Source organism: Frieseomelitta varia, unplaced genomic scaffold (assembly GCF_011392965.1).
Source record: "Frieseomelitta varia isolate USP_RPSP 00005682 unplaced genomic scaffold, Fvar_1.2 scaffold_353, whole genome shotgun sequence".
Classification (NCBI taxonomy): Eukaryota; Metazoa; Arthropoda; class Insecta; order Hymenoptera; family Apidae; genus Frieseomelitta; species Frieseomelitta varia.
Window position 1 is genome coordinate 494,283 of NW_025110094.1, and position 26,178 is coordinate 520,460.

The 26,178-nt window shown below is 41.7% G+C and overlaps 2 protein-coding genes and 1 long non-coding RNA gene across 8 annotated transcripts in view; 2 read left to right on the plus strand and 1 right to left on the minus strand.

Moving 5' to 3' along the window:
- LOC122530705 (mucin-5AC-like) overlaps nt 1-26,094 on the minus strand; it is a 28,438-nt gene extending 2,344 nt beyond the window's left edge. The window contains exons 1-17 of one of the 3 annotated variants that reach the window (XM_043657892.1): nt 25,265-26,094; nt 17,928-17,988; nt 13,138-13,320; nt 12,115-12,374; nt 11,754-12,008; nt 11,489-11,674; nt 10,156-10,421; nt 9,423-9,892; nt 9,233-9,355; nt 8,252-8,984; nt 7,602-7,793; nt 7,437-7,529; nt 7,279-7,368; nt 6,691-7,198; nt 2,209-3,549; nt 740-890; nt 335-460 (exon numbers count right to left, since the gene is read on the minus strand). In XM_043657892.1, coding sequence (XP_043513827.1) covers nt 335-460; nt 740-890; nt 2,209-3,549; nt 6,691-7,198; nt 7,279-7,368; nt 7,437-7,529; nt 7,602-7,793; nt 8,252-8,984; nt 9,233-9,355; nt 9,423-9,892; nt 10,156-10,421; nt 11,489-11,674; nt 11,754-12,008; nt 12,115-12,374; nt 13,138-13,320; nt 17,928-17,988; nt 25,265-25,273 — 5,047 coding nt within the window. In that variant the 5' untranslated portion in view covers nt 25,274-26,094. Of the gene's footprint in view, nt 1-334; nt 461-739; nt 891-2,208; nt 3,550-3,731; nt 7,199-7,278; nt 7,369-7,436; nt 7,530-7,601; nt 7,794-8,251; nt 8,985-9,232; nt 9,356-9,422; nt 9,893-10,155; nt 10,422-11,488; nt 11,675-11,753; nt 12,009-12,114; nt 12,375-13,137; nt 13,321-17,927; nt 17,989-25,264 lie in introns of those variants that run through there. The other 2 variants (XM_043657893.1, XM_043657891.1) reach the window with 2 other exon arrangements.
- The window catches only part of LOC122530726 (tRNA (uracil-5-)-methyltransferase homolog A-like), a 34,849-nt gene continuing 9,497 nt past the window's right edge, over nt 827-26,178 (plus strand). The window contains exon 1 of the mRNA XM_043657968.1: nt 827-940. Coding sequence (XP_043513903.1) covers nt 881-940 — 60 coding nt within the window. The 5' untranslated portion in view covers nt 827-880. The remainder of the gene's footprint in view (nt 941-26,178) is intronic.
- Nucleotides 18,798-21,952, plus strand: LOC122530749. Of its 4 annotated transcripts, none has more exons than XR_006307085.1 (4): nt 18,798-19,593; nt 20,581-20,902; nt 21,295-21,521; nt 21,672-21,952. It is a non-coding gene; the product is annotated as an uncharacterized LOC122530749 (long non-coding RNA). The 4 variants fall into 4 exon arrangements; XR_006307086.1 differs by lacking the exon at nt 18,798-19,593 and adding an exon at nt 20,036-20,235; XR_006307088.1 differs by lacking the exon at nt 18,798-19,593 and adding an exon at nt 20,036-20,230.

Consider the following 26,178-nt stretch of genomic DNA (forward strand, 5'->3'; position numbering starts at 1 on the left):
TCTTCGAAAAAACATAAAATGCGATTAGTCCTTGATGGTAGCCTCAGTTCCTCGAAGGTTTCCTAGTGTTTGAGTATCAGAATAGAAGAAACACGCGAATAAGTAAATGAGAGAGGGAGGAAGAATGAGAGAAAGAGAAAGAGTTTTAGCCACGTCGATTGACTCGCCGGTAGAAGTATGAGAAACTTGAAGATAAGTTGAAAATTGCAGTGCAGTGAGAAATTATGTCCCAAATGATGGATGAACGAGAGAGTGAAATTGCAATGCAGCAATATTTTAGTTCAGGCACAAATTAAGAAATCTGACGGTGGATGATTGAACAAATTGAGTGTACCAGTGGCTAGCGTTGATGTTTGCGAGGACGGTGGATCGGCCAAAGTCATCGCAATTTCTTGCGCTTTACTACTCTGATCAATCTCTTTCTCAGGTTTTGACGTTTCGGTTCTTTCATCCACGGCATCTAAAACACAATACAGGAACGTCTGTGTAAATTGCTTTCACGATTGCAATTTACGCGAAATATATATATATCCCCTGAAAAATTTGTATCTTTCGATTGAGCGTTGATCGAGAGAAATTTAAATTTGAAACGTTCCGCGCCAATTACCGGCCCGCGCATGCGCCGTGCGTCGCAGCAAAATGGCCGCGCTTCAAGTTACAAAGTTTCAAGCTGTGAGATATCGTGTTACGTTTTCGTGTGTGTGTGTGTACATTTTTACACTGTCGTGTCATCACTTACCGTCGGTCGAAGTTTCCCGATGATTCGCGAACGTGTTGGTCGTTTTGTTCGTTTGCAATGTCGTCAAATTGATTGTAGGGGGTTTCCTCAACCTGGTTGACGGCAAATTTCCTGACGTACGAGACGCTATCGTATTCTTCGATGAATTCACCTGTTCGTAGAGCACACGCAGATTGTATTTCGATTCTGTTCGTTGGAACGGTAAGTACAATTTTCTCATTCGGTCGATTAAGGAAACATTAATTGGTCATAAAGTCAATTGGTATAAGGTCTGAGGTCACGAAATATTCCGTAGGACAGAGACGAGTTTTAAAACGCTGCTCTTATAGTTGAAGTATCACGTCGGCAAGAGATATTTCAGAAAATTGACACAACATTAATGGCGCGAAAAATTGAAATTCAAAACACGTCGTGTCTTGTTAGTCGCTTATTGTGGCGCGAAGAATTCAAATTTAAAACACGTCGTATTTTGTTAGTCGTTCATAGATGGCGCGTTGTAAGAAATCTTCAGAAATTTGGCGGGACATTACGGCGCGAAGAATTCAAATTCAAAACACGTCGTGTCTTGTTAGCCGTTCATAGATGGCGCTTTGCAACGAATCTCAGACCCTTTCATTTAATTTAACGTTGTAACACTTATACCGATTGACGTGTTGGCCTGTTCGATTTCAAGTAATCGCAACTGAAGAGGAGAAACTAAGAATAATTGGAAGATAAGCGCGCGGAGCACAACGGCGCTCCGTTTTTAGCTCGTGTTAAATTGCCGAGTTCGTAGCGAAGCATTAACCCTTTGCACTGTTGACGTTCTACCGCCACTTTATGCTTTACTGAAGTATTAATGAATAAAGAAAGTTACAGAAAAATCGTTCCTCACGATCGTCGATGTCGCTATGAATACACGTAGTATATATATATATATATATTTTATATATATATTATATATATTATATATACACTATATATATTACATATATATATACATATACAAATGTGTATAAAAATAGCAAAGCACAAAGGGTTACAACATTCATAACGTTCTTAAAATGAAACAGAGTAAGCGCAGCGCCTCTCGTAGGAGAAAACGGTGTTAATAGAGCAAAATCACAAAAGTGAGGGTAAGAACGATAATGGCGGGAAAGATGGCCGACGAATTTCTTCCTTTCGGAGACAGTTTCCCTCCTGCTGTCATCGTGCGATTGTTTCGTTGATCGTCGTCACAGACTTAACTTCTTCCTTTCATTGTGAAAGGCGCTTTCGATCATCGACGAGCAGATTCGTTCACTTCGTGAATGTTGCACGGTCCCGCTTTGTTTTGCAATTAGTTAGACGCGAGGAGAGAGACAGAGAGAGAAAGAGTGAGAAAGCGCGAGCGATAGCTGTCCGAGTTAGAACACCAAAGTTCCGAAATTGTTACGCTTCTTCCATCGTCGTGAGTCGGAAACGCAGGGAGATTTAAAGTCTAAACTGACCTCGGGCTCCGTTCGACCGACACTCCCCTCTGTCCCAAGACGTTCCACCTCGCCGCCGGTCAGATTTGTCTTCTCTTTCTCGTTCGCGTTTTCTCCGTAGTTTCGATCTACCGCGAGATCGTTCGTTCTCGTTCCATTCACGGGGCCCGTGGCCCCCCCGGTTTCTTCGGCAACGTCGCTCGCAACTGTACTGGTAACGACGGACGGTGGTCTGCGACGCCGTCCTCTGTAACTGTAACTAGTGACTCTGCGACGAGACAACTGCGTCCTCGAGTCCTCACGATCGTTATTTAGATAACGATCCTGTCCACGGGCTTGAGACTTACGCCCGAACTCGTAACTGGGATTAGACTCGATCTTGTGTCGACGATTAGCTATGCTCTTACTGGCAGAAGGGACGGTCGTAGCTGGGACCAACTTTGATCCTTCGTTGTTTTTCGTCAAATTCTTTCCGTTTTCATCGGTCGTTCCCTCCGTCTTGTTCTCTAGATACAATTCTGTCTCTGTCATCGGTTCCAACATGCTCGTCTTAGTGGTGATATCGTCAGATTGTGTCAGCTCCGTGACTGTAGAGGTTAGAGCGAAGTCAATGTTCTCAGTAGGTAAGGTAGAGACAATAGACTCGGATGAAGAAGAGAATGTAACGGATGACTCAGACGTAGGAATCGAGGCTGTCGCATCATTTTCATCGGTACTTGGAGTCTCTGTAAAGTCGGTATTACTTTCTCTCGCAACTGTTACTTTTCTCTCAGCTTCGTCTTCGATTTTACTGTTCTTCACGGTGAGATCGCGAGGTGTCAAAGTCGAACACTCGGAATTTTCTCCGACATCGTCATACCTACGATCGGTAACAAACGCGTCGGTACGTGCGATTTTATCGGCCACTTTAGATGATACGTTTTCTTTACTCTCTGCTGGCAAAGTCGATTCGTTCTCTGCTTTCTCGCCTCTGGTAACGTAAAAGCCGCGCGGGACTTGGCTTTGCAACAAATCGATCAAAGGAATGCCGCGCATGGTAGTGGGCTTGAGGCTGATGGTCGTTGACGAATCTTGTCGATCGATCCTCCTTTTGCTGGCCAACGAGGCGTCATTTTCGTAATACTCGTCTATATCATTCACGGATAGATCGTTTGACAGTTTGCCATAATTTGTTTCCTCTTCGTTTAGCACCCAACTCGCGTCATCGAAAGTCGCCGTTTCCTCGACGATACGGTTCGCGTCATTTTCGAGTGGGAGCAAGTTCAATATAACGGGTGACGGACCGCCGATGGTGCGTTCGTTCGTACGATAACCGATTAGTTCCTTGAGCGTTGGTAGCCTATTAGCTTCCGAGCTGGCAACCTGAAAATCAGAAGAGGGTAGCACGCTTAATCAGGATCCTGCGATCCACAGTCTCTCTCTTTTCGGCGTTCTTCGGACAATCATTTCTTTCTGTCCTGAAACGACAGAGAGGCAGAGGGAGAACCTGTGTGTGAAAGAGAGAGAAAGAGTGTGTGTAAAAGAAAGAAATAAAGGAAAAGACAGAGAGAGAGAGAGAGAAAGAGAGAGTAAAGAGAAGTCCCTGGTAACGTTGATTTCTTGACTGTCACATTTTTCCTTCGAATCTTCATCCTGTCTACATCTTCTGCTTTCTAAATGTTTTCGTTCGTTATCTTGCTGTTGTTGAATTTCTGACGGAGATAATCTACTAGTAACGGTGTCTATGTGTAACAGGTATGCGGTACATTATCGATAACGTTATCACTTGGCAGAGTCTCTGTTCCCGATGAGATTGCTGAACACAGACTCAATCTCAATGGTGGACGACTCGTGGGACTCCGTGGTGAAGACCGGTTGATAAAGAAATTCACCCTCGATGGGTAAAGTAGATCTTTCGACTTGCTCCTGGCGTATCTCGTTCGCCGACTGCTCCTCGTTCCTCCTTGGAACGGACAAAGCGGCGAGGCTTTGATCGGAGATCGAGGACGTCGTGGTAAGAGGGATCTTGGTGGTCGACGTCAGCGAAGAGTATTTCGTCTTTATGAGAATCTTCTGCCTCTCGGTGGTGGCCGATTCCTCCACCGACGTAACCAGCCTCGTTACCAGCGGTTGCGCCGTAGGTTGCGTCGTCGTCGCGTAATCGCCCTCCACGAAATTTCGAATCTCATTGTTCGCTCGTTGCTCGCTGAAACTCGCCCAAACCACGGTCGAGTGGTCGTGAACTGAGCGCGGGGTGGTTGTTCGCAGGGACTGCTGTTGCCGCCTGTGAGCGTCCGCCACGTAGTCGAACCTCTTGGCGGGAATCAGCGTCTCGGTGACCGGCGGTTCGGTGCTGGGAACCGGTCGCCTCCCGTAGAAACGTAGCGGCCTCAGTTGCGCCGATGAGTCGAAGCTCGACGACTGCGTCGCGTCCTCGATCGATTCCTCGACCGATTCCTCGGCCTCTTCCTCTCGATTCCTCGTTACCGACCGATACCTGTAACGAGTTCTCGGCTGACGAAAATTCTGGTACCTGGACTTGGGGTCGTTCGGCTCCTCGGACTCCTCTGGCAACGAGTCGAATGAATGAAGGCTCTCCCTGGGAGGATCCGTCGCTCTGTAACGAGAACGAATCTCTGGCGCTTCCTCGTTTCCCTGCAACGTTGCTCTTTTTTCGTCGAGCGTCGACGAGCTCCTTTCAACTGACGGAGCAATATAGCGACTCCAGAATGCCTCCGATTCCCTTTCGATGGACAGGGTTTCATCGATCCTCGAAGTGGCACTCTCGACGTCGCGTGGCGTTTCTCCCTCGTCGTGGAATTTTTTCTCCTCTTTCTCGACGAGTCCCATTGTTCTCGCGTTCTCGGTTGTAAAAGAGACCGGTCTGCGACGAACGAACAGCGTCTTTCTGCGCTTCGACAGCCCTGTCAGGTCGTTCTTGGTGTTAATCACAGGTGCGCTGGTCGAAGTTTCCAAGTTTGAATACCGACTGTCGGTAACATTTTCCGATGAGGAGGAAACGACCGGCCTTCTACGTATAAATTTTTTTCTCACGTATCTCGAATCCAAGTAATACGTCCTGTTGTATATTTCTAACCTGGGACTGGAGGGTCGAGAATCCACGTAGACCGATGGCGTAATGACGGTTGGTATGCTGGTAGTCACGTTGTCTGAAACATCGTTCGCCTCGGTGAAATTGATCAGAAACTTGGTCGCCATTGTCGACTCTGTCGCAGCAGCCGTATCGGCCGAGGACTCGATCACGACGGCCGTGACGTTATCGACGATCGTCGAGGCCATCGTGGCGATGTCGATATCGGCAAGTGCAGTCTCGGGGGTCGAGGTTTCCAACACGACCCCCGTGAAATCGTCGATCGTTTCTGTCGTCGAAACGTCCAAAGTTTCGACAGCGATTGTACTCGTTGGATCTACCGCAGGAGTCGTGGATCGAGATCTAAGCAGATCCACCGTAGACGCTGTACTCTGAACCGGTCGAACGCGCTTGATCACTTTTCTTCTACGAGGAATTGGTTTATTTTCCTCCTCCTCCTCCACCTCCTCCTCCTCCTCTTCCTTTTCCTGCCCATGTGATATGACCAGTCGTCTTCTCAGCAAAACCTTCCTGCGTCTGGGAACGACAGCGTTTGTACTCTCTTCGCCAAGTTGTACCGCCTCGGTATTGTTCGCGGGAAATACGATTTTAACCACGTTCTGATCAAAATCTTCCAGCTTGACGTCGTCGTTAAGAGTCGCAATCGTCGTGAGTTCTTGACCAGCGTCGAGCCGATCATCCGTCACTGGAATCACCTCGTTCTCCACTGCCAGTTCCTGCGTGCTCGCCTCGATCTCTGGGCCATTGGTCGTTCGAGTTGTTTCTCGCAGTTCCGTCGGCGGGATCGTCGTTCGAATGGAACCTTTGTCGACTAGGGACCCGTCTAAGGAGGAATTAAAGATCATCAGTTGTTTGCTCGTAGTTACAGTTACGACGTCCTTCGAAGCAGACGTCGAGGATGTTTTCTCTTCGACAGCTTCCGATTCACCGATCTCCACGTTGTTCCTCTTCCTCGTGTACCTGGCGCGAGCCTGATCCTTGTTCGTCGTAGCCGGCTTCCTGAACACCTTTATGTTCGTGATTCTGTCACTGTCCGTCTCGTCCACTTTGATCGTATTCCTCGACCTGGACGACAAGCTCCTCCTCCAACCGGGTTGAGCTTGTACGATCCTCACGATCGGGCTGTCCTCCAGTTCGTTGGCTACGTTCCTCGATTCCTTGATGGTTTTCGAACTCGGTCGACGAAGTCGTCTCCTCGCCGCACTCGCTGTCGTACCGACCGTCGGTTCGGTAGTTCGAACGAGCTCCCTGGATATTACAGCGTCGGACGGTACCTCGCTCCTCACTCTGAACGTCGGTGGCGTGTATCTGCTCGTCCCTCTGTTTCTCGATCTCTCGGTGATCGGCCTCGGTCGATCCCGCGATCCCGCGGGGGAGGTCGAGCGCGTTTGGTTTCGCGACGATATACTCACCTTGGGCCTGACCTGATCGGTGGACGGTGGCAACGGTGTGGTGGTGGACTCGGCCGAGGGTCTGTTCCTTCGGTTAAAGCCGAAAGGCCTCGGCTGAGACACCGACGCAGTGCCGATCCGCGCGCTCGGAGCCGACGACGTGGCCGGCAAGCTCGCCGGCACCGTGGTCAGGAGAATCTCCGTTGCCGAATCCTCGACGAGTTTCACAGTCGACTCGGCGACCGTGGTCGAGCTTGCCTCCGGAGTTGTCGTCGGAATCGGCTTCTCCGTTTCCGAGTCGATAACGATATCGTTCGGCGTCGAGGACACGATATTTGTCACTAAACTGGTGGCAATCGTGGTGCTGGTGGTGGTCACGTTTTCATCGTTTCTGGACTTCTGAACTTCCTCTTCTTCCTCTTCTTCGCTTCTCGAGACGATCGACTTCTTCGTGATCGGTTCTTGGCTAACGGGTGCAACCTCCGTCGAGTATGGAGTCGTGCTTCTGAATCTCTGAACGCTAACGTACCTGAGGAACGAATCAAGCAATTAGACAACGTTAGGTCGAATGTTTATGTCCGCCAAAATGGCGGAGGTTCGTCTAGAAACCTGGATTTAGTCGTTTGTGGGTTTTGCTCGCTCGCCGGTGAACGAGACTCTTGATCTACGATGCCTTCGGAAGAGCTGCTCTCGCTGCTCCTACAATTGAAAGAAGTTTAGTTAGTTGTTCTGTCTTTTTCCTTTCTCCTTTCTTCCTCTTGACTTACTTTGGAAACACGCTGCCGGGACGTCGGCGCTGGCTGGAAACTGGCGCGTCTCCCTCCGTGTCTTTCACTTTCTCCTCAACGTCGTTCTCGTTTCTAAAGGATTTTCACCGCGAGACATTGAAGACAACGTCGTCCTTTTATCTCTCAGTGTTCTCTTTCACTTACCTGCTGGAGATGGATGGGCGAGCGCGCCTGATGCTAACGTAACTGGGCGTTGCCCTCTGCAAAGTCGAGTCGACCACGAAAGGATTGCTAATCGTCTGCTCCTCGGAGGAGGCCACGTCCGTGTTGTTCTCGTCAACGTGTTCCTCCTCGTCGTCTTGTTCGTCTTCAGTCGGGGACTCCTTCGTCGGTGATCTGCACAGAGAAAGCAAAACAATCACGATGCTGCGTGTTTCAAAAACTTACGTCAACCTTGTGTTTATGACACAGTAATTGCTATTGTGCGAAAAATTCCAAGCATTCGCGACTAACTGAGATTTGTCGAGCGTTGGAAATTCTCTAAATTCTCTATACTCGAAGGATGCGAGAAAATTCCTAATTTGACACGTTGAGTCTGCAACGCTGTCTGCAACCATGTCATAACTAACACAAAACGACTACGTCTCGACAACGACCAAATATCGAGCCACACGATCGCCACGTGCTTTCATTTCAAATATGGCGATACTTATTACAGAAACTTGGCGAAACATTCGTCAACGAATTGCGAATTTTTTCAACATCTAGGCAAAATTGCTCAGAGATGTTGCCTCAGTGAGAAGCCTCGGCAAGTTACGCCACAAAACATTAGAGTACACAGCAATTTATCGTACTTGGCCCTCTCGATGGTAACATATTGCGGTTTCTGCGAGCGTCTCAGGCCTTTCACTTCTGGCAGCTCGTCCAGTCCCTCGAACTGCGCGCTTCCCGGCCCATTCGCGCGCTGCCTGCTCGTGATTTTACCGGCTTGGCGGCTCAACACGCGTTCGTACAAGCTGCGACTTATCGTGGCTGGAGTAGCGTTCTCGTTGCCGGATTTTGCGCCGCTCTCGTTCTCAGGATTCTTGTCTTGAAGCAGCAGTTGCTTCTCCAATTGTTCTATGCCGCCTGCCTTCTTGATCAGCATGATCAGTTCTTTGATAACCTTAGGGTCCTCCTCGTTCTCCTCGACGTCTGATAGTTTGTCGGGTTCGTTCCTCTCGAAAGGTGCTTCCGTGGTAGTGGTGCTGGTGGTAGGTCTGCTCCTGCTGATCGTTTTGTACAAAAGTGCCTTCGGCGTTGTACTTGTCGCTTCCCTCTCCTCTTTCTCCTCCTTCTCCTTCGCCTCTTCTTCTTCCGTTTGCTCGTCGTCCTCGTCGTCGTAGTACTCGTACTCTTCCTCCTCGGTGTCCGGTTTCTCAGTGGACGGTGGTCGACGCGTGGTGCTGTAGAGGAAGGTCGTGCGACTGGTGGCTGCGACTATCGGGGCCCTAGGCGTCGACGCGGCCGACTGAGACGTCTTCGACTTGGGACAGATGACGTTGCGAGGGTAGTCGCAGGAGTCGGCTGCCTTGTTGAACACCAGCCCTGCACGAGGACACGAGGAATTTTCAGAACCTTCCAAAGCCAGATTTTTAATCTCTTGCGCTGGAACGACTCACTCAATGACTAAAGTTATTATTTGTTTTACCTTCTATTTCAATATACTTAAAACTGAGGATATGTTGCAATTTTGGGACAAAGAATTCTCGACGTGCGTGACACGTCACTCCAGCGCAAGAGGTTAACTGATTTTTGACCAAACGAATCGACCGATTCTGATTCTAGGGACTTACCCGAGGGACACGTGAACTGGTGCGCTATCACGCCAAGACCTCCTGGACCGCTCTCCAGACACCAGAAGTACTTCTTGCAGTCTCGAGGATGCGGGAAGAATCCCTCGTCCTCGCACTTGAAATCTGAACCAAGGTTTAACAAGAGTTTAACAATTTCTCCTATTTTCGAGGAAAATGGCTGCCAATTTACCTGTTCCAGGATCGGGTGTCGTCGGAGGTTCCGGTGTAGTTAGCCTGTTGCTCAATGATCCTTCGCTCGAGTCGTTGTTGCCAATCTGCTTCGTACGATTTCGACTCGATCGATCTTTCGAGGGTCTCCTCTTACTCTTGCTGCCTGGTCTTCCGTTTTTGCTCGCTGCCCTAACCGCGTTACCACCCTCGGAGCTTCCCTCCTCGTCGACGGAGGACGTCGAGTCGTACGATCGTCTGTCGACTGATCGTTCCTCCTCCTTCTCCTCCTCGCTGGCCTTTGGACGCGAGAACGTCCGATAGCTCGGCCTCGGGGAGAACACTCGGGTTCTCGGCGGAGGCGCCGCGGTGGTGGTGCTTTTACCACTCCCTCGTCTGAAACTTTTCCTTCCCGCGGTGTCGCCCTGAACTCCGTGCACGCGAGGCTTCTTGCGGTTATCTACCGTGGTCTTCGACCTCTGAATGATATTCCTTTGGAGAAGAGAAAAGATTTAGTACACACAGTATAATTCTATCAATACATGTGAATATAAATTGGATATGTATTTGTCGTTTAATATAAAATTTGCCTAATTTCTGGTCTGCAAAACAATCATAATCTGTGCTAAAATATCGTATAACGCTTGCAAGGTGGCGTAGAGTAGATAGTCCCAATTCCAAGAATTGATGGGGACAGTGACGCTTAAGTGGGCAAAGTGCGGACACTACTGTGTATTGATTTGATATGTACTCACGAGCTGTCGGTCAGGAGAGCCTCTTTGGCCGCTTCGATCAGGGGATACGGACGACCATGGCACCTGCCCCGGAAGTCGTCGTTGTCGATCGTCCAAAACATGATCCCTCCCAAGTTCTTCTCGTTCACGTACCTGGCTTTCAACCTGACGATACTTTCGTCGTCGTAGCCTACCCACTGGTCACCCTTGTACGCGTACGGGCCCATCGCCTTTGGATTCGGTTGGATCACTTCCCACTCGTCTGACTGCGCCAGACCCTCGCAGATCTGCCAATAAAAATACAGATAATGTATCCATCTATCATTTACCTTGTCATCTCGTAGTTTTTCTCTCTCTTTTTTTTTTAATAGAGGTATGGGACAGACAAGAATGAATAGATATAATATATAATGTATCTTTTTTTTCTTAGGATCCCAGGAGCCTCTTACCATTTGCGTGTCACATCCTGTCGTACCGATTTTGGCAAGTTTTGCACTGCCAGCGATGAGAATTAAAATTGAAACAATATGGACAGTGTTGTCATATATGCTTTGAGAACTGTTTGATAATGAACTTTGTGAATAGAAGAAAATGTAATGATTTTAATATTAATAACAATTTGAAGTAAGTGAAAATTCAGTTAGTTGTAAGTTAGTTGTAAGTTGTTTTTTTAAGAATGTTTTACAAAATATGAATCACGTACAGCTAAAAAACGCTGATTTTTTATTACATCGGTATTTTAGACAGGAAGTCCCGCAAGATCTATTCATACAGACTGCCCTATTTTAATTTACATAATATATAAATATTATATAAATATTAAATTACAATATTTATACATTATATAAATATTATAAAAAAATATTTATACATTATATAAATATTACAAAAAAATATTTATACATTATATAAATATTACAAAAAAATATTTATACATTATATAAATATTAAATTACAATATTTATACATTATATAAATAATAAATTACAATATTTATACATTATATAAATATTAAATTACAATATTTATACATTATATAAATATTAAATTACAATATTTATACATTATATAAATATTACAAAAAAATATTTATACATTATATAAATATTACAAAAAAATATTTATACATTATATAAATATTAAATTACAATATTTATACATTATATAAATAATAAATTACAATATTTATACATTATATAAATATTAAATTACAATATTTATACATTATACAAATATTATATAATTTATATAATATACAAATATATTATATACAATTTATAAATGCAATTATCGCCGAAATTATTTATAGAAGGAAATTGCGACGTCTTATTTGCGTCAACGGGAAAAACCTAACCTCGTAGTACGCGAGATATCCTTTCTCGCGAGTCGCCTCGCCCTCGACACCCGGCCCATCGGCCGGCGATCCCAAATCGGTGGCGTCCTCGTTGAAAAGCGTGTAGGATCGTCCGTACGTTGGAATCCCCAGGACGATTTTCTCCGGAGCGGCGCCCTTCTTCGACAGATACTTCACCGTGTAATCCTGCAAAAAGCATCATACGGCTCAAACCTAGCTGTAACGAGCTTCACTTCGCAAGATTTCACTTCGCGAAACATCATACAATTGTCAATTCGGCGTCGTAGTTGTACTCGTTGTCCTCCTCCAGAGGGTACAACGGAGAATGGTGGTCCACGGCTGGTTCGTAAGACGAATGATAGTCGTACGAGAGCAGATTGATGAAGTCCAAGTGTTCGTTCAATCTGGGAACGTCGTAGCCCTTGTCGATGTACTCGACACCGGCTGGCATCGCCATCGTCAGTAGAAGCCTCGGTCTTCCGGTCTTCGAGGCCTCCCTCTCGAACTCCTCCCTCAGCTCCTTTACAATCCACAATCGAATCGTTACGTTTGAGTAATTAAGTACACTGAGAAACGTAATCATTCGATCCTAAACCTAACCTAACTTAAGTCGTTCATTACTTCACCTGCACCAAGCTGGCATAGTTGTCCTTGTCACGGGGCTTGCCGCCGTCCCTGAACGCCGGATACTCCCAGTCGAGATCGAGGCCGTCAAAGTGGTTCTTCCTCAGGAACTTCACGGCGTTCTTCACGAACTCTCGCCTCCTCCCCGGGTCAGCGACCATCGGTGAGAACCTGCTGGAACCTTCGTTCCAACCGCCGACAGCCAGCAGGGTCTTCAAGTTTTTGTTGTACGTTTTCAGGCCGGTGAACTTGGCGTAACCACCTTCGAAACGTAGTTATTAATTCTTTCCCTCGCGTACGGATTGATTAATCATCAGGGTCTCACCCTCGTTTCTAATTCTCTTTTGTTTCTTTCAACCTCTTTTTAGCTGTGAACGACGAGTATACTCGTCACGTAAAGATGACAGATACTCGTCGTGAGAGAAAAGTAATTACAATTCGTTAATTGACTGAAGTCAAAGTTTTCGTGGAAAATAAAACGTATTTATAAATCTTAGACATTTTAGAATATTTTGGATACTAGATTTGGCTAATTCTTTTCACGTCATTTCTATTGATATAAATTAATTGATTGATATTAGTCGGGTTAAACGATAAAATTATTGATTTAAAAAAAAAATAACTGGTCTCATCTCCTTGTGATTCAATTCAATTTTACAATTAACAGCATGTTCTGTGTTTGACGAGTATAATCGTCGTCTGCAGGGTTCAAAACAGTCATAACTTGTCTCATTTTCAATCTTTATTTTCTTTTTTTTTTTTTTGTAAGTTAAAGCATCCCTTGGAGATTAAAAATACATAATGTTGAAAAAAATCCATTAATTATATTTCCAAGTAAAATAATAAAAAATTAAAAAAACGCGCGTTTGTAAAAGTTATTTTTGTTTTGGATTCAGTCTTTCATTAACCACTCTATACACTTATACATTCAGTTTTTCAGTGGCCACCCTGTAGATGACGATTGAAAGCAACAACAGAACTAACAGGTTAACTATGTTTTGTTCTCTTCTGTCATTTCTTTTTACCTTTCTCGATATCCTGATACTTGTCGAAAGGCTTCAAAGCATTGTCCTTGGTGAATCCGCCAAACGCGTAGATCAGATGGGTGCACAGGTACGGATTGATGTTCTGCGGCGAGAACTTGGCCGTTCCTGGCCGATAGATCGACCAATTCGTGTAGTAGCACACGATCTTCCGCTCGGCGTTACCTAAATGCATACACGCACGCGTGTAGATCGAGTGAATTTTCGTTTCGTTAATCCCCGGGGGGACAGTCGACAGAGAAACTACCCGGAGAAACTGAAAAACACGCGTGTACGAACTTTCATTCGTCGAGCAGAAAAGCAGATCCGTACGAATAGCGCACGAATTTCCATGCTCTGTGATTTCTCATTCTGGCATGAGCCAGATGTGCGAATGTGAACGAAATCTACGTATCGCCTTGTCGCTTTCTCGAAGAAAAAAAAAAGAAAATAAAAAAAGGAAATTTTGCATCGCTCGTTGATTATTAATTGATAATTGTTAGTTGCCAATTGTTAAAATCCAACAATGAGACCAAATGTCCAACATTATACGAGGGACAGTCGAAAAGTAATTTCCACTCCTGTTAAATTAATTGTTTATTTATTTCATGGTATAATGTAATTATGCCAGTATGTATATCGACCAAATATGCCATTAATACCATTAATACTGTTTATCTGCGAAGATTGTCAATAACGAAGGAAATTATATTATAAATAAAAACTGTGCCAAATCTTAAATAAAATGAAATTTTGCACAGTATCAATAAAAACGACGTTACTTTTGGCTATATATACGCCTAATATTTCCGTCGTAACAATTTTTAGAAAACTTTTTGATTAGGGATGCTAGGATGTAATCGTACTGTGATTTTAAAGAAAGTACACTTAACGTGTTAAACGTTGTTTTTCACAAGCTTTCAATACACAAAAAGTTGCAAGTTAAAGGTAAGCGAAACTTACTTTCCGATCCCCGTAATTAACCTCTTGCGTTAATAATTGATTCGCGGACCATAACGAGTGACCAAACCGTATACAATCATTCGTCTTCTTTTTGAATTCATCGGTACATCACTGGACAGAAATTACTAAGAAGTACTAAATTTTTTTGTTTTGCCTGGATAATATATTTTGTTAGGGTAACTGTCAATCTTTACGTCATATATATACGCGTGCTTGATCTTAACGACACCTAGCGATTAAATTAGGTATCCATAATTGTAACATCTTCACAGTGAACAAAGCAATACAACGGTAAACACGTGTGTCGTTATGTAAAATAAAACACCTCTAAAAGTAAACCACCCACTGCTGTATTTACTCCGTTTAAAAAAAAATCATACTATCATATTTCAATATACATAAAAATAAAAAAGTATTGCAATTTTGGGCCAAATATTTTCCATGTACGTGACACGTCATTCCTCAGCGGAAGAGGTTATTAAACGAGAAACGATTTCTCTTTTATTCCCGCGCGTTTCCTTCATTGATAACCCGCAGACGATTCCACAGTCACCTTGACGAGCCGTCGTCGGTGCGCGCTTTCGATCGGGCGCAGTTCGATCCTCGATGCTTTCACTGATCGCTGTGGATCGAGGCCGCCCAGGAGGGATCGTAGAAAAAAAAAAAAAAAAAAAGAAAAATCGAGGTTAGAATCAAGATCGCTCGTGACCCTGACCACCCGCGTGGGAGACACGGAGAGTCGTCAGCACTCGGTCAGTGATTTCGTTCCGGCGTGGGGACGATCGTCCGAGATACACATTATCCATGTACATACGTGTTTCAGTTTCTATCGACGTTAAACACGCGATGCTCAGCGTGTTATTACCAGGCTGGTGTTTTCTAACGTGAAATCCTACACACGCCGAGCTAGAAAGTTGCTGGAGTCGTTTTCGATTTTCACGGGAGAAAAATATGTAGCCGGGTAAAGAGCAGAGTTTGGTACAGTTTCCACGGTACTTTTTCCCTCGGTTTGCGCGTGATTCGCACGCCTCGTAACACCAGTTTGTGGGACTGCGACACGACCACCATGATAGTCAAGTGATCAAAATGACCAAGTTAGAAATTTTCTTAGATATTTTATAGGCATGAAACAGTGTGTTTCAAATTCATTTTTCGTGAAATATATAAATAAAAGCTAAATAAAAATATGTAGATATAAATAAATTATTTTTCATTCTATTGTAAATATAATAACATAATGTAATACAATTATATTATATATATAATAAATATAATTATTTAAATAATTATAATATAATTTTATTACATTATAAATTACTTATCATTATATTATAAATATAATCTAATAATAATAAATGTATAAATAAAAATGAGAGATCGGCAGGAAACCCGAAGATCAAGAAAGCGATGCTGAAGGCGTTTCAGATTTTATTTCATTTTATTCCAGAGATCAACGATGTGTTTCGCGTTTTACGAACGTTACAAAGGCGGTAATGGAGTTAAGCGTGGTGCATAATACCGAGGGAGATAATATCGGTAAGAGGCTCTCGCGGCGTTACTCGCGAATCTGGAATTCTCGCCGCGTTCGTGTGGAACAAGTACGCGTTCAAGTACCGAGACACTAGAACTACCGACGATTAAAGCATAAAACTTCCATCAGAGACATTGAAGTCGAAGAAATAGCGAAATTTTCTAATAAAAGCTTTTATTTGTATATTTTTTAAAGTCTGTGAAATGTTTAACAAAAGTTATAAATTGGTCATTTCGACCACTTTGGTAGTTCTAGTGTTAGGACATATTAAGAACTACATTATTACGTTATATTATGAACACTTTAGACATTAACACTAGAACTAAAGTACAGGGTGGGTCAAAAGTTTTTTCCCACCTATTTTTTTTTTTTTTTTCAATAAAACATCAAAATACAAGGAAAAGCTAATTTTATTAATTTTAAATTAAATTCAAGTTCAAACATGATTTTTTCATTATGTTTTAAAAATTATTTCTTTCGAATGTTAAGAAAAAGTATGCAATAAAAAAATTACGGATACTTATTTTAGTAAGCAGTGATTTTTAACCCACCCTGTATAATGTCCGTAGCAAGGTACAAAAAAAAGCTAATACAATAAAAAGGAGACAAACTTCTATCAATATATTTTATTAGAAATCACTCGATTATTTCAAAATATACAAAATTTTCATAGAAAATTATAAATTGGTCATTTTGACTACTTTAGGTAGTTTTAGTGTTAAAGTCCTCTTGCATAAAATTTGAAAACTTATCCAGTAAATTTGTGAATATTTCGAGAAGAGGTTGGACGTAAGGCATTATCCTAATAAATTGGAACATACTCGTACATGAATACCACGATGGATCGCGATTCATTGCGTCAGTGATAGGTTCGCAAGTTTTCCACGATTTCTTTCACCTTTTTGTTCAAAAAATTGAAGAACAGTTTAACATGAGACGCGAAGGCGGAAACTGGGAGGCAACAGAACCGTACACAATAATTCGTCGCTTTCTTTTTGAACTCGTCGGTATGTTATCACTGGATAGAAAGTTATTGAGAAGTAATAATAAATTTATTATTTGTTTTGCCTGGGCTATACTTAAATATACTTAAAATTGAGAAAATTATTGCAATTTTGGGACAAAAAATTCTCGACATGCGTTAGAGGTTAACCACTTGCGCTGGCAACTGATTGCGGACCATAACGAGTGACCGAACCGTACACAATAATTCGTCGCTTTCTTTTTGAACTCGTCGGTATGTTATCACTGGATAGAAGTTATTGAGAAGTAATAATAAATTTATTATTTGTTTTGCTTGGGCTATACCTAAAATTGAGAAAATATTGCAATTTTGGGACAAAAGATATTCGACGTGCGTGGCACGTCATTCCAGCGGTTAAGAAGTTAATCACTTGCGCTGTCAACTGATTGCGGACCATAACGAGTGACCAAACCATACACAGTAATTCGTCGCTTTCTTTTTGAACTCGTCGGTACGATATCACTGGATAGAAGTTATTGAGAAGGTATTGAGTAATAATAAATTTATTATTTGTTTTGCTTGGGTTATACTTAAAATTGAGAAAATATTGCAATTTTGGGACAAAAGATACTCGACGTGCCACGCACGTCGTTCCAGCGCAAGAGGTTAAGTGCCCATTTTCGAACAGGGGCCGCTTTGGCCGCAGCAAGTTTTCTCCGAGAAGGTGTATATTTGTTTCACTGGTTCGAGGTATATGGCGAGCCTGGTGAAACTACGTCGGTCACGTCGTGTCACGTCGCGTCGCGTCCCCACGTGTTGCACCGGCTGTGCTAGAGAAATTATGGTAGAGAGATCAGAGACTCGGTCACGGAGTAAATGGGTTATTCAGCCTGCACCTTCTCTCGCATCACGTCCAAATTGGAAATTTTCTTCTCCAGTTATATCATAGTCTTTCAATTACATACTACGATAATAATTAGTACAGTTATTATACAGGATGGCCACTGAGATTGTGAGCAGGAAAATGATCATTTGAGAGATGTTGCTTTTCACGCATAATACTGAAAAAAATCCATTAATTATATTTCCAAATAAAATAATAAAAAAATTAAGAAAACATGTGTCTAAAGTAAAAGTTATTTTTGTTTTATATCATTCAGTCTTTCAGTGATCACCCTGTGAAATAACACATGGAGTTTCTCAATTCCAAAAAATGAAAAATCATATTCGTGTGATACGGATATACGTCTCATCATTGATCAACAACAAGATTAATCAATGGTTCCCGAGCTTCTTTCTCAAACGCAAATTCCATTCTGACGATGAGATACTCACCGTTGTGAATCGTCGCGAGCAGAATGCTTAAGCAGAGCAGCAGCGACACCGTTCGACTCTCCTGCAACGGAAAAACAACGCGGCGCATTAATAATCTGTCGTTCAATGTGTCTGCAAACTACGAATTAACTGTATAGTACGAGCCGTTAGCGTGAAACGGACGCGTTATTTATTTCTCCATACTGTCGAGTAAATATGTACGTGTAACATCTTTCGATATAAAATGTACTATTGCATTGAATGTATTAAATGTATTGTTATCATATAATTATATATTCTAAATGTATTAAATGTATTATTATTGTATAAGATATCAAATCAAAACATTTAAAACTAAATATATTAAACCAAAACATTAGATTTAATTAAACATTGTATTTAACGTATTAAAATTATTGTTAATTATTATATTACAATTTAATTATATTATATATAACTATTATAGGTTAGTTATTATAGATTATATTATACCGGTTAAGTATTTGTAGGCTAAATTATATTATTCTAGGTTACGTTAGGTTATATTACAATGTAATAATAGTAACAATAATTCTTAATACATTTAATATAATTTATTATTATACACGTTATTATCATTATATCAATAATTATAGAGGAGTAATAAATTTATTATTTGTTTTGCCTATTTTATTTTATTTAAGCGTACTTAAAACTGAGAAAATATTACAATTTTGGGACAAAAAATTCTCGACGTGCGTGGCACGTCATTCCAGCGCAATAGGTTAACCTATGAAAGTGCAAACTTTCGAGCAACGAACAGTCGATAAGAACGGCAGTGTTAGAGGTAGATCCGGAGATCATACTCTCCCACGTCCCGACGATGAAAAAGAGAAGCGATCGGTTGGTGAACGGGAGGCTGGTCGTAGGGGCGCACCTGTCAATAGCCAGCGGAGATTCCGGATTTCGTTGGACGTCTCGAGGACGCGATGCCAAGTGTCCGGCAAACAGAGCGGGGCCGTGACACCCGACGGAGAGCCACTCCTCGTTACGTAACTCAAGTGTGCAAAGAGAAAGCAAGAAGAAAAGAACATCGTTCCGCGGCTACTTTCTCGCAGCGTTTCGGCCGGCGAGCAGCGTTACGTTAACGTTACGTCGCCTCGGAACGTCGTTCCGTCGCGGTGCAACGCAACGATTAGTATCGCCGTCGTTGCGAATAGAGGCTGAGGCGATCGCGCATTCCACCGTCTATGGGCAGGCATTTTCCTCTCGTTTCTCGCGACAGGATCGTTAAACAGCTTCGCGAGTAAATCGAATAAATCGCGTAGTATAGACGATGAGAGAGTGAATCGAAAATTCCCATCCGCGGAGCCCATCTAAATGTCAAATAACTTTCTAGTTATTCTAGAGAATCCGAGGGGTCTCGTAACTCTCCAAACACGTTTCAAACCGGGAAATCGTTTGTGGCGACTGTGAACGGCCACGGTGTGCAACGCGTGAAATCCACCTGCACCGCTGGCGGAGTTTCTTCCTCTCTTTCGAAAACACCGGAACGGGCATCGTCATCGGGTGATTTCGGCCGATTTCGATCGGGCAACTCTCGCCGCGGAAGCTCCCGATCCTGCCTGACACGGCGTCGATTATCGCTTTGTAAATTCAAGACCGGCGATGATATTACAGCTCGTCGTGATATCACGGCAGAGAAAGCGTAACTACGTTTGAACGTGCAAATGTTCAGTTCGCTACTGTATAAGCTCCGTTGATACAGTAGTGCCCATTTAACCTCTTGCGCTGGAATAACGTGCCACGCACGTCGAGAATTTTTTGTCCCAAAATTGCAATATTTTCTCAATTTTAAGTATATTTAAGTATAACCCAGGCAAAACAAATAATAAATTTATTATTACTTCTTAGTAATTTCTATCCAGTGATATTATACCGACGTTCAAAAAGAAAGCGACAAATTATTGTATACGGTTCGGTCACTCGTTATGGTCCGCAATCAGTTGCCAGTGCAAACGGTTAATCTCCTGCGCTGGAATGACGTGCCACGCATGTCGACAATTAGTTCTAAGTATATTTAAGGCAGTAATAATAAATTTATTACTTCTCAATAATTTCTATCCGATGATAATCATACCGATGAGTTCAAAAAGAAAGTGACGAATTATTGTATACGGCTCGGTCACTCGTTATGGTCCGCAATCAGTTGTCAACACAAAGGGTTAAGCGTCTGTAGTTGGGACCGAGATGTCGGGATTTAAGTGTTTTCTATTTAAATTGTGCCGAAACATCGGTATCAGGTATCTCTGCGCAAATGTCACGTTTCATGCAGCTTTTGGCACGTAAGGTAGTAGAGTGAGATGGTCCCAATTTTAACCTCTTGCGCTAGTAACTGGTTCGCGGACCATAACGAGTACCAAGCCGTATACAATAATTCGTCTTCTTTTTGAATTCATCAATATATCATTAGATATAGAAATGACTAAGAAATAATAAATTCATTATTTATTTTGCCTGGGTTATATTTCAATATACTTAAAACTGAGAAAATATTGCAATTTTTTATCAAATATTCTCGACGTGCGTGGCACGTCATTCCAGTATAAGAGGTTAAGATGCGGACGCTTGTATTGTACTTATCCGAAGAGTTTCGTCGAATCGCAACCTGATCGTTTTTTTTTCTTTTTACTAGGAAATATCAACCATAGAGACTTGACTCGACGCGAAAAAGGAACAAGGAGCAAGAACGAATTATCGGTACAGGAAAGACAGTGACGTTCGCTTGGACCAAATGTTACACGAGTGGCGAGCACCGATCATACCTGGCAAGTGTGTGCAAGTGTATCGAGGTTCGAACGTTACGCACGATCGAGATCGTTTTTACGCAATCAACGATACCGACCACTTGGATCTCGAGCCATCAAACGACCGGCTTGGTTAACCTATTAACTGAAAATGGCGAGTATATCTTCGTCAGGAAGAAATGGCAATTTGTTTGTGCAACGACGAGAAAAGTAATTACAATTTGTTGCTTGAATTGAATTTTTCGTGGAAGGTGAAATTCATATATGTAAATTTTAGACATTTCAGAATATTTTGAGACTTGATCAGTCCTCTTTATATTATTTCTGAAAGAATAAATTAAATTTCTTTCTTTTTTTTGTTTCTTCCAGATATTTGATTTATTTGTTTAACAAGAAAATTATGAATGTCTAAGTTTTGTAAGTAATATCAGTCAAATTAAACGATAAAATTATTGATTTTTCAAAACACAGAAAAAAAAACTAGCATCATTTCCATGTGATTTAATTCAATTTTGTGTTTGGCAAGTATAATCGTCGTTCTAGTGACACAATGTAGATACACACTTTTAAAACCGGCATCACAAGCTAAGAGATTGTTACAGTCCATCTGTACCACCGCTGTGCGGACACGTTTCGAGTTCCTGTGACATTTGAACGGTTCGCTGACGTCCAGACGATCCCGATGACTTCACCCTTCGTTTTAACACCGTTACTCGAGACCTTTTCCGTAGCCGATTGCCACGTGAATGTACCACACGCCTAGAATCGCTGCCTGTATATAGCAGATCCAACGCAGAACCAATTTTCTCATATTCTTCGAGGAACAGAGGTGAAAGGACAAACTTCTTGAAATACATAATACAAATGATATAATATATAATATAAATGAATATATACACATATATATTTTCATTTATAATTACATATAACATCACTATAAATATATATAAATGAAATATTTATATAGATATGTTTTTAGTTTCGAGAAACAAGGAGTTCACCTCGAGGCAGGCACAAAGACACACCGGAGCGAGACACGTTCGCGAGGATCTTTGGATATTCGTGGCACGCGGCAACGAAAGAACAAAATGAGAGATGGTTAATTTTAACGTAGCCTTGAGGATCCAGAGGATCTAGCATCGGGATGATAGCTGTTGCAAACCAGTTGCAAAGGTGAACCGGACGATTCGCCGATGCGTCGTTGTAACGACTTCGAATTATCTCCCTAATTATTGTTGAGAAATGTTTCATTCGATCGTGCAGAAAGTAGGATATTCCCTTTCATTGCCGATCGAGTGAAAAGGGAACAGCAGAATGCTCGACTTGCTTAGCGATCGATTAAAATGGTAATTGAAGATCGAGATCAATCGTAAATTGCATCGAATTGCTATAGGGCTGGCCGTTGGATCTCAAGATCGAGATCGATCGTTAACAAACGTTGCGATCGAGTTATTAAATCGAGCTAACTGGTGTTCAATTGTTTGTCGAATCACATCCCTGTGTGTGAAACGTGTAATCGAAAGTAATGCCAAGCGGAGCCGAGCCGAGCCACGATCTATCTGTCTGTGGCGGATAAATCCAGCGTGGCTCGGTCACTTTTACTTTCCATGGAATTCGCTCCGAGGCACCGGAGCTCTCTCGCTCTGTTTACCAGGAAACTAATGGTTACGACCGCCCTCTTAATTAAATCTTCTTTGCCTGTCCCTAATTACCAGAGGGAATCCCGACGATTCGCAATCTCTCAGACGTTAATTGAGCCCCGATGGCTGTTGTTCTTTGCTTTTTTTTTTACACTCGTTGTTGGCTCTCCCGTTTTCCCTTTGTGATTTTCAGTTCCGCATTCGCTTTGGCCATCTTTTTGTCGATCCTTGTTCCTTTCCCTCCCTCTGCCTTTTACCGTGAAACGTCGAAAAATCGTACGGGATGAAATCCGGTCGGTCCAAGAGAGCTCAATAATGCAAATCGAGGCAAGATTGTCGATAGACTGCGAGTTTCATGCGTTTGTGGGAGATACAAAATCGCTCAGAATTTGCACGAAAGATATTGTATAAAATATTATACTAAAAATATTATAAATATTCTAAAATATTATAAAATATTATAGAAAAAAATATTGTACTAAAAATATAAGTATTATATATTATATATAAAATATTATACTAAAAATATAAATATTCTATAAAATATTATAGAAAAAATATTGTACTAAAAATATAATTATTATAAAAAATACTATACTAAAAATATTATAAGTATTATATAAAATTATATAAAATATACTAAGAATATTATAAAAAAAATATTGTACTAAAAGTATTATAAGTATTATATAAAATATTATACTAAGAATATTATAATATTATATAAAATATTACACTAAAAATATTATAAAATATTCGAAGTATAATGCTTTTTATAATATTTGACATGAGAAACAATTTTCTATCCAAATATTTCTATTCGATGTTTTTTTTAATTTTCATTGCTAAACGTCTGATTTCTAAAAGTATGATTTTCCACAAAAATCTGCAGTCTAGTCGTCAATCTGAATTGCGGATATTCAAAATACATGTATGCTCCAAGTATGCTTTCTTTAATTTTTATTTTTCGCCAGAAAATCACTTTCTGCGACAAAGAGACAGGACACAATATCGAACGAGTATCTGAAAGGTCAACAGGTGACCTTCCTTGCACGCTTCAGACACTTTTTCCTCTTTCCTCTTCTATTTTCATCTTCTTTCATTTCGTCTTTTTTTTCCGTCTACTCGTACAGCAAACGAAGCTTCCTATCTTTACTTTTTTTTTTCTTTTTCAAGAATTTCTCTTTCTTTCAAAACGGTTGAAATCAGCAAGATCCATCCAAGTTCTATCCTTTTATGACGCGAAAGTAATAATGTTTAATTCAACGGGAAAGTCTTTGAATTTTTTTCACTCGATTGCGTCATTACAATCGGTTGCGCAATTGTTTCCAACTATGATTGATCCCAATCGCCGTTTGGTTAATCGTTCTCGAAAAAATCGCCCAGGGCGATTCCCCTAAATTTACATAAATACGTATCTAATCTACGCCGCGAACGTCTCAAAACGGCGTAGATTATTTTTCTCCAAGGACTGCTTCTTCTTGGACATCCCTTGGATTTGCGCAAGGGGAGAAATTATTCTAGGAATTTGTACAATATTACATACATCTATACTATATTACGATTATATCCAATCGTAGCCAAGAATCATTAAGTAGATAAATTTTTTTCTTTTTTGAATGAAAACGAATGAACGTAAGGGTATCGTAAATTACTGCGTTCCTTTTAAAATACATAGAGACATAAAAGTACTAAAAACTCGGGATCTACTACTTTTCCACATTAAATTAATATACTAGATTAATACACTAGGTAATACACTAGATAATACACTAAATTAATAAATTAAAAGAATCCCAATATCACTTGGAAGAATATTTTATCTCAAACTCGAGGATTCGAGATCAATTTACTCGTAATTAACAGGGTCTCTTCCTACTATGTACATAGAAAATATATTTCCAGTGAAAGAAATAATAAATTTGCTTCTAGTAGAAACCAGAAAATATATTACCAAACAAATACGTATATGTTACTAGATATCGTTTTAGTTACATTTACTGATGTATTTGTACGGAAAAAAAAAAAAAAAAAATAGACTGGTAGGAAGTTGGTTAGTAAAGAAAACTGCTGCGACCTCGATAGTTTTGCAATCTCGAATTGCTACATACACGCGTTCGCTCCTTCTTTGCTTGTCGCAGCGGCTTAAAACCAAGTGTGCAGTTGAAGGCGGTAGCGTGGCTCGAATAACCGGTAGATTTCCTCTCCCTCCTCCACCGGCAGGAAGCCGATGATCGTTAAGCCGAGTATTCGATATGCATGTAGATCTCGCCCTCGAACAATCCGGTCGGCCGAGCCCCAACTTTGAAAACCGCGCACATCGCTCGTAGGAACGATCGTCGAATTCCTTTATACAGAACTTTACCTTCCACTCTACCTTTCTTTTTTTTCTTTTCTTTTGCCCTGTTTTCTTCTACAGGCATCGTTGGTGAAACCAGCGTTTTAGCACGGCGATGATAATTTACCGAATAAAATTTAGAGAAAGTGACATTGATGGACGACTTACAATTAGAAGAAAGCGAAATCTCTCAGATTCACTTTTGATTCATCGAGTTGTCGCGTCTTGCTTATCTCGTTAATGTGTCCAACCTGTGCCGATACATCCTAACTTACAACTGGCGCGAATCAGTACAGCCAATAGAGAAAAGTCAGGTGCTTTTTGCATTACCGTAGCCGCTCATTTTTCAAGCGTGTCTTTCTTTTAGTCAATATTTATTTTTAACGTCATTATTTTCTTTAATATTAATATCAATTAAGTTTAGTAAATTTTATTACTTTAACATTACTATTAATATTAAAGAAACGAGTATATAAACAACATTTTTTTCAACGGTTTCTTAAAGAATCTTTGCATCAATTCTTACATTTCGTAAGAAGATATTGACTGATATGGTCTGTAAAAAAAAAAAGAAATCAACGTATCTGATCTTACCCAATTCATTTTTCGTCGTTTTATTATCTAACCCCTTTCTGTCGATTGTGACTCGTGGAAAGTTGGTCAGGTCGAGCACATCGCGCACTATGCTCGCATAGACTCGCGACTTCTCGCGATTCAACGTGCACGCGCGTTTCCGGTGCACTCGCGACCTTGTACCTGGACGACGACACCACGAAGGACACTGAGAGAAGAGCGCGCTCCACCGTTCTCCAGTGCAAGGAGAGTGAGACTGAGTGTCGAGCAAACGGTGGAGAAGGCACTGTTACTTTCATGGGTCGTCTCCACCTCCACCGTGAGACTCGAATCATTCCTGTCTCCTCCTCCTCCTCCTCCTCCTCCACCACCGAGCAAAGAGGTGAAAGGAAAACATTTCTTCCCTTCCACCTTACCCCGAATCCTCTGCGCGTTTGCTTCTTTTAATACTGAAGCTATATACTGAAACCATATACTCGTATCCTCGTCCGTTCTTTTTTTTAATTCAATTCGTTTTCGCCGAAACTTGCAGGAATTTATATGTAAATCATTTGGACGTCTCGCCTTTTTTCTCAGATTCTCTCAGATCAGTCTACAAGTCCCCTGTAAATTGGTTCTTGTTTTTACGTACGATAATCGTAAATTTCAGCTCGCTGAGAGGCTCCCCAATCAACCCAATCGAATTCTAAGCGTGTTTCCATTCTGGAATTATACTTGCAAATCATCCCCGAGGTTGCAATTAAATCCAGTTTGAACGTGGGTCGAAAATTAATGTCAACTAGGTTGATATTCATTGGCACGCGAAGCCAATCCAATAGTATCGAAACCCAAATACATGGTATTAGTACGCGCTGCGTGATGCGCCATTCTCAATGACACGTCACTGGCAGAAATCCCAAGTATTTTCGAGAAAAAGTCCCGACGTGACGCGGAGG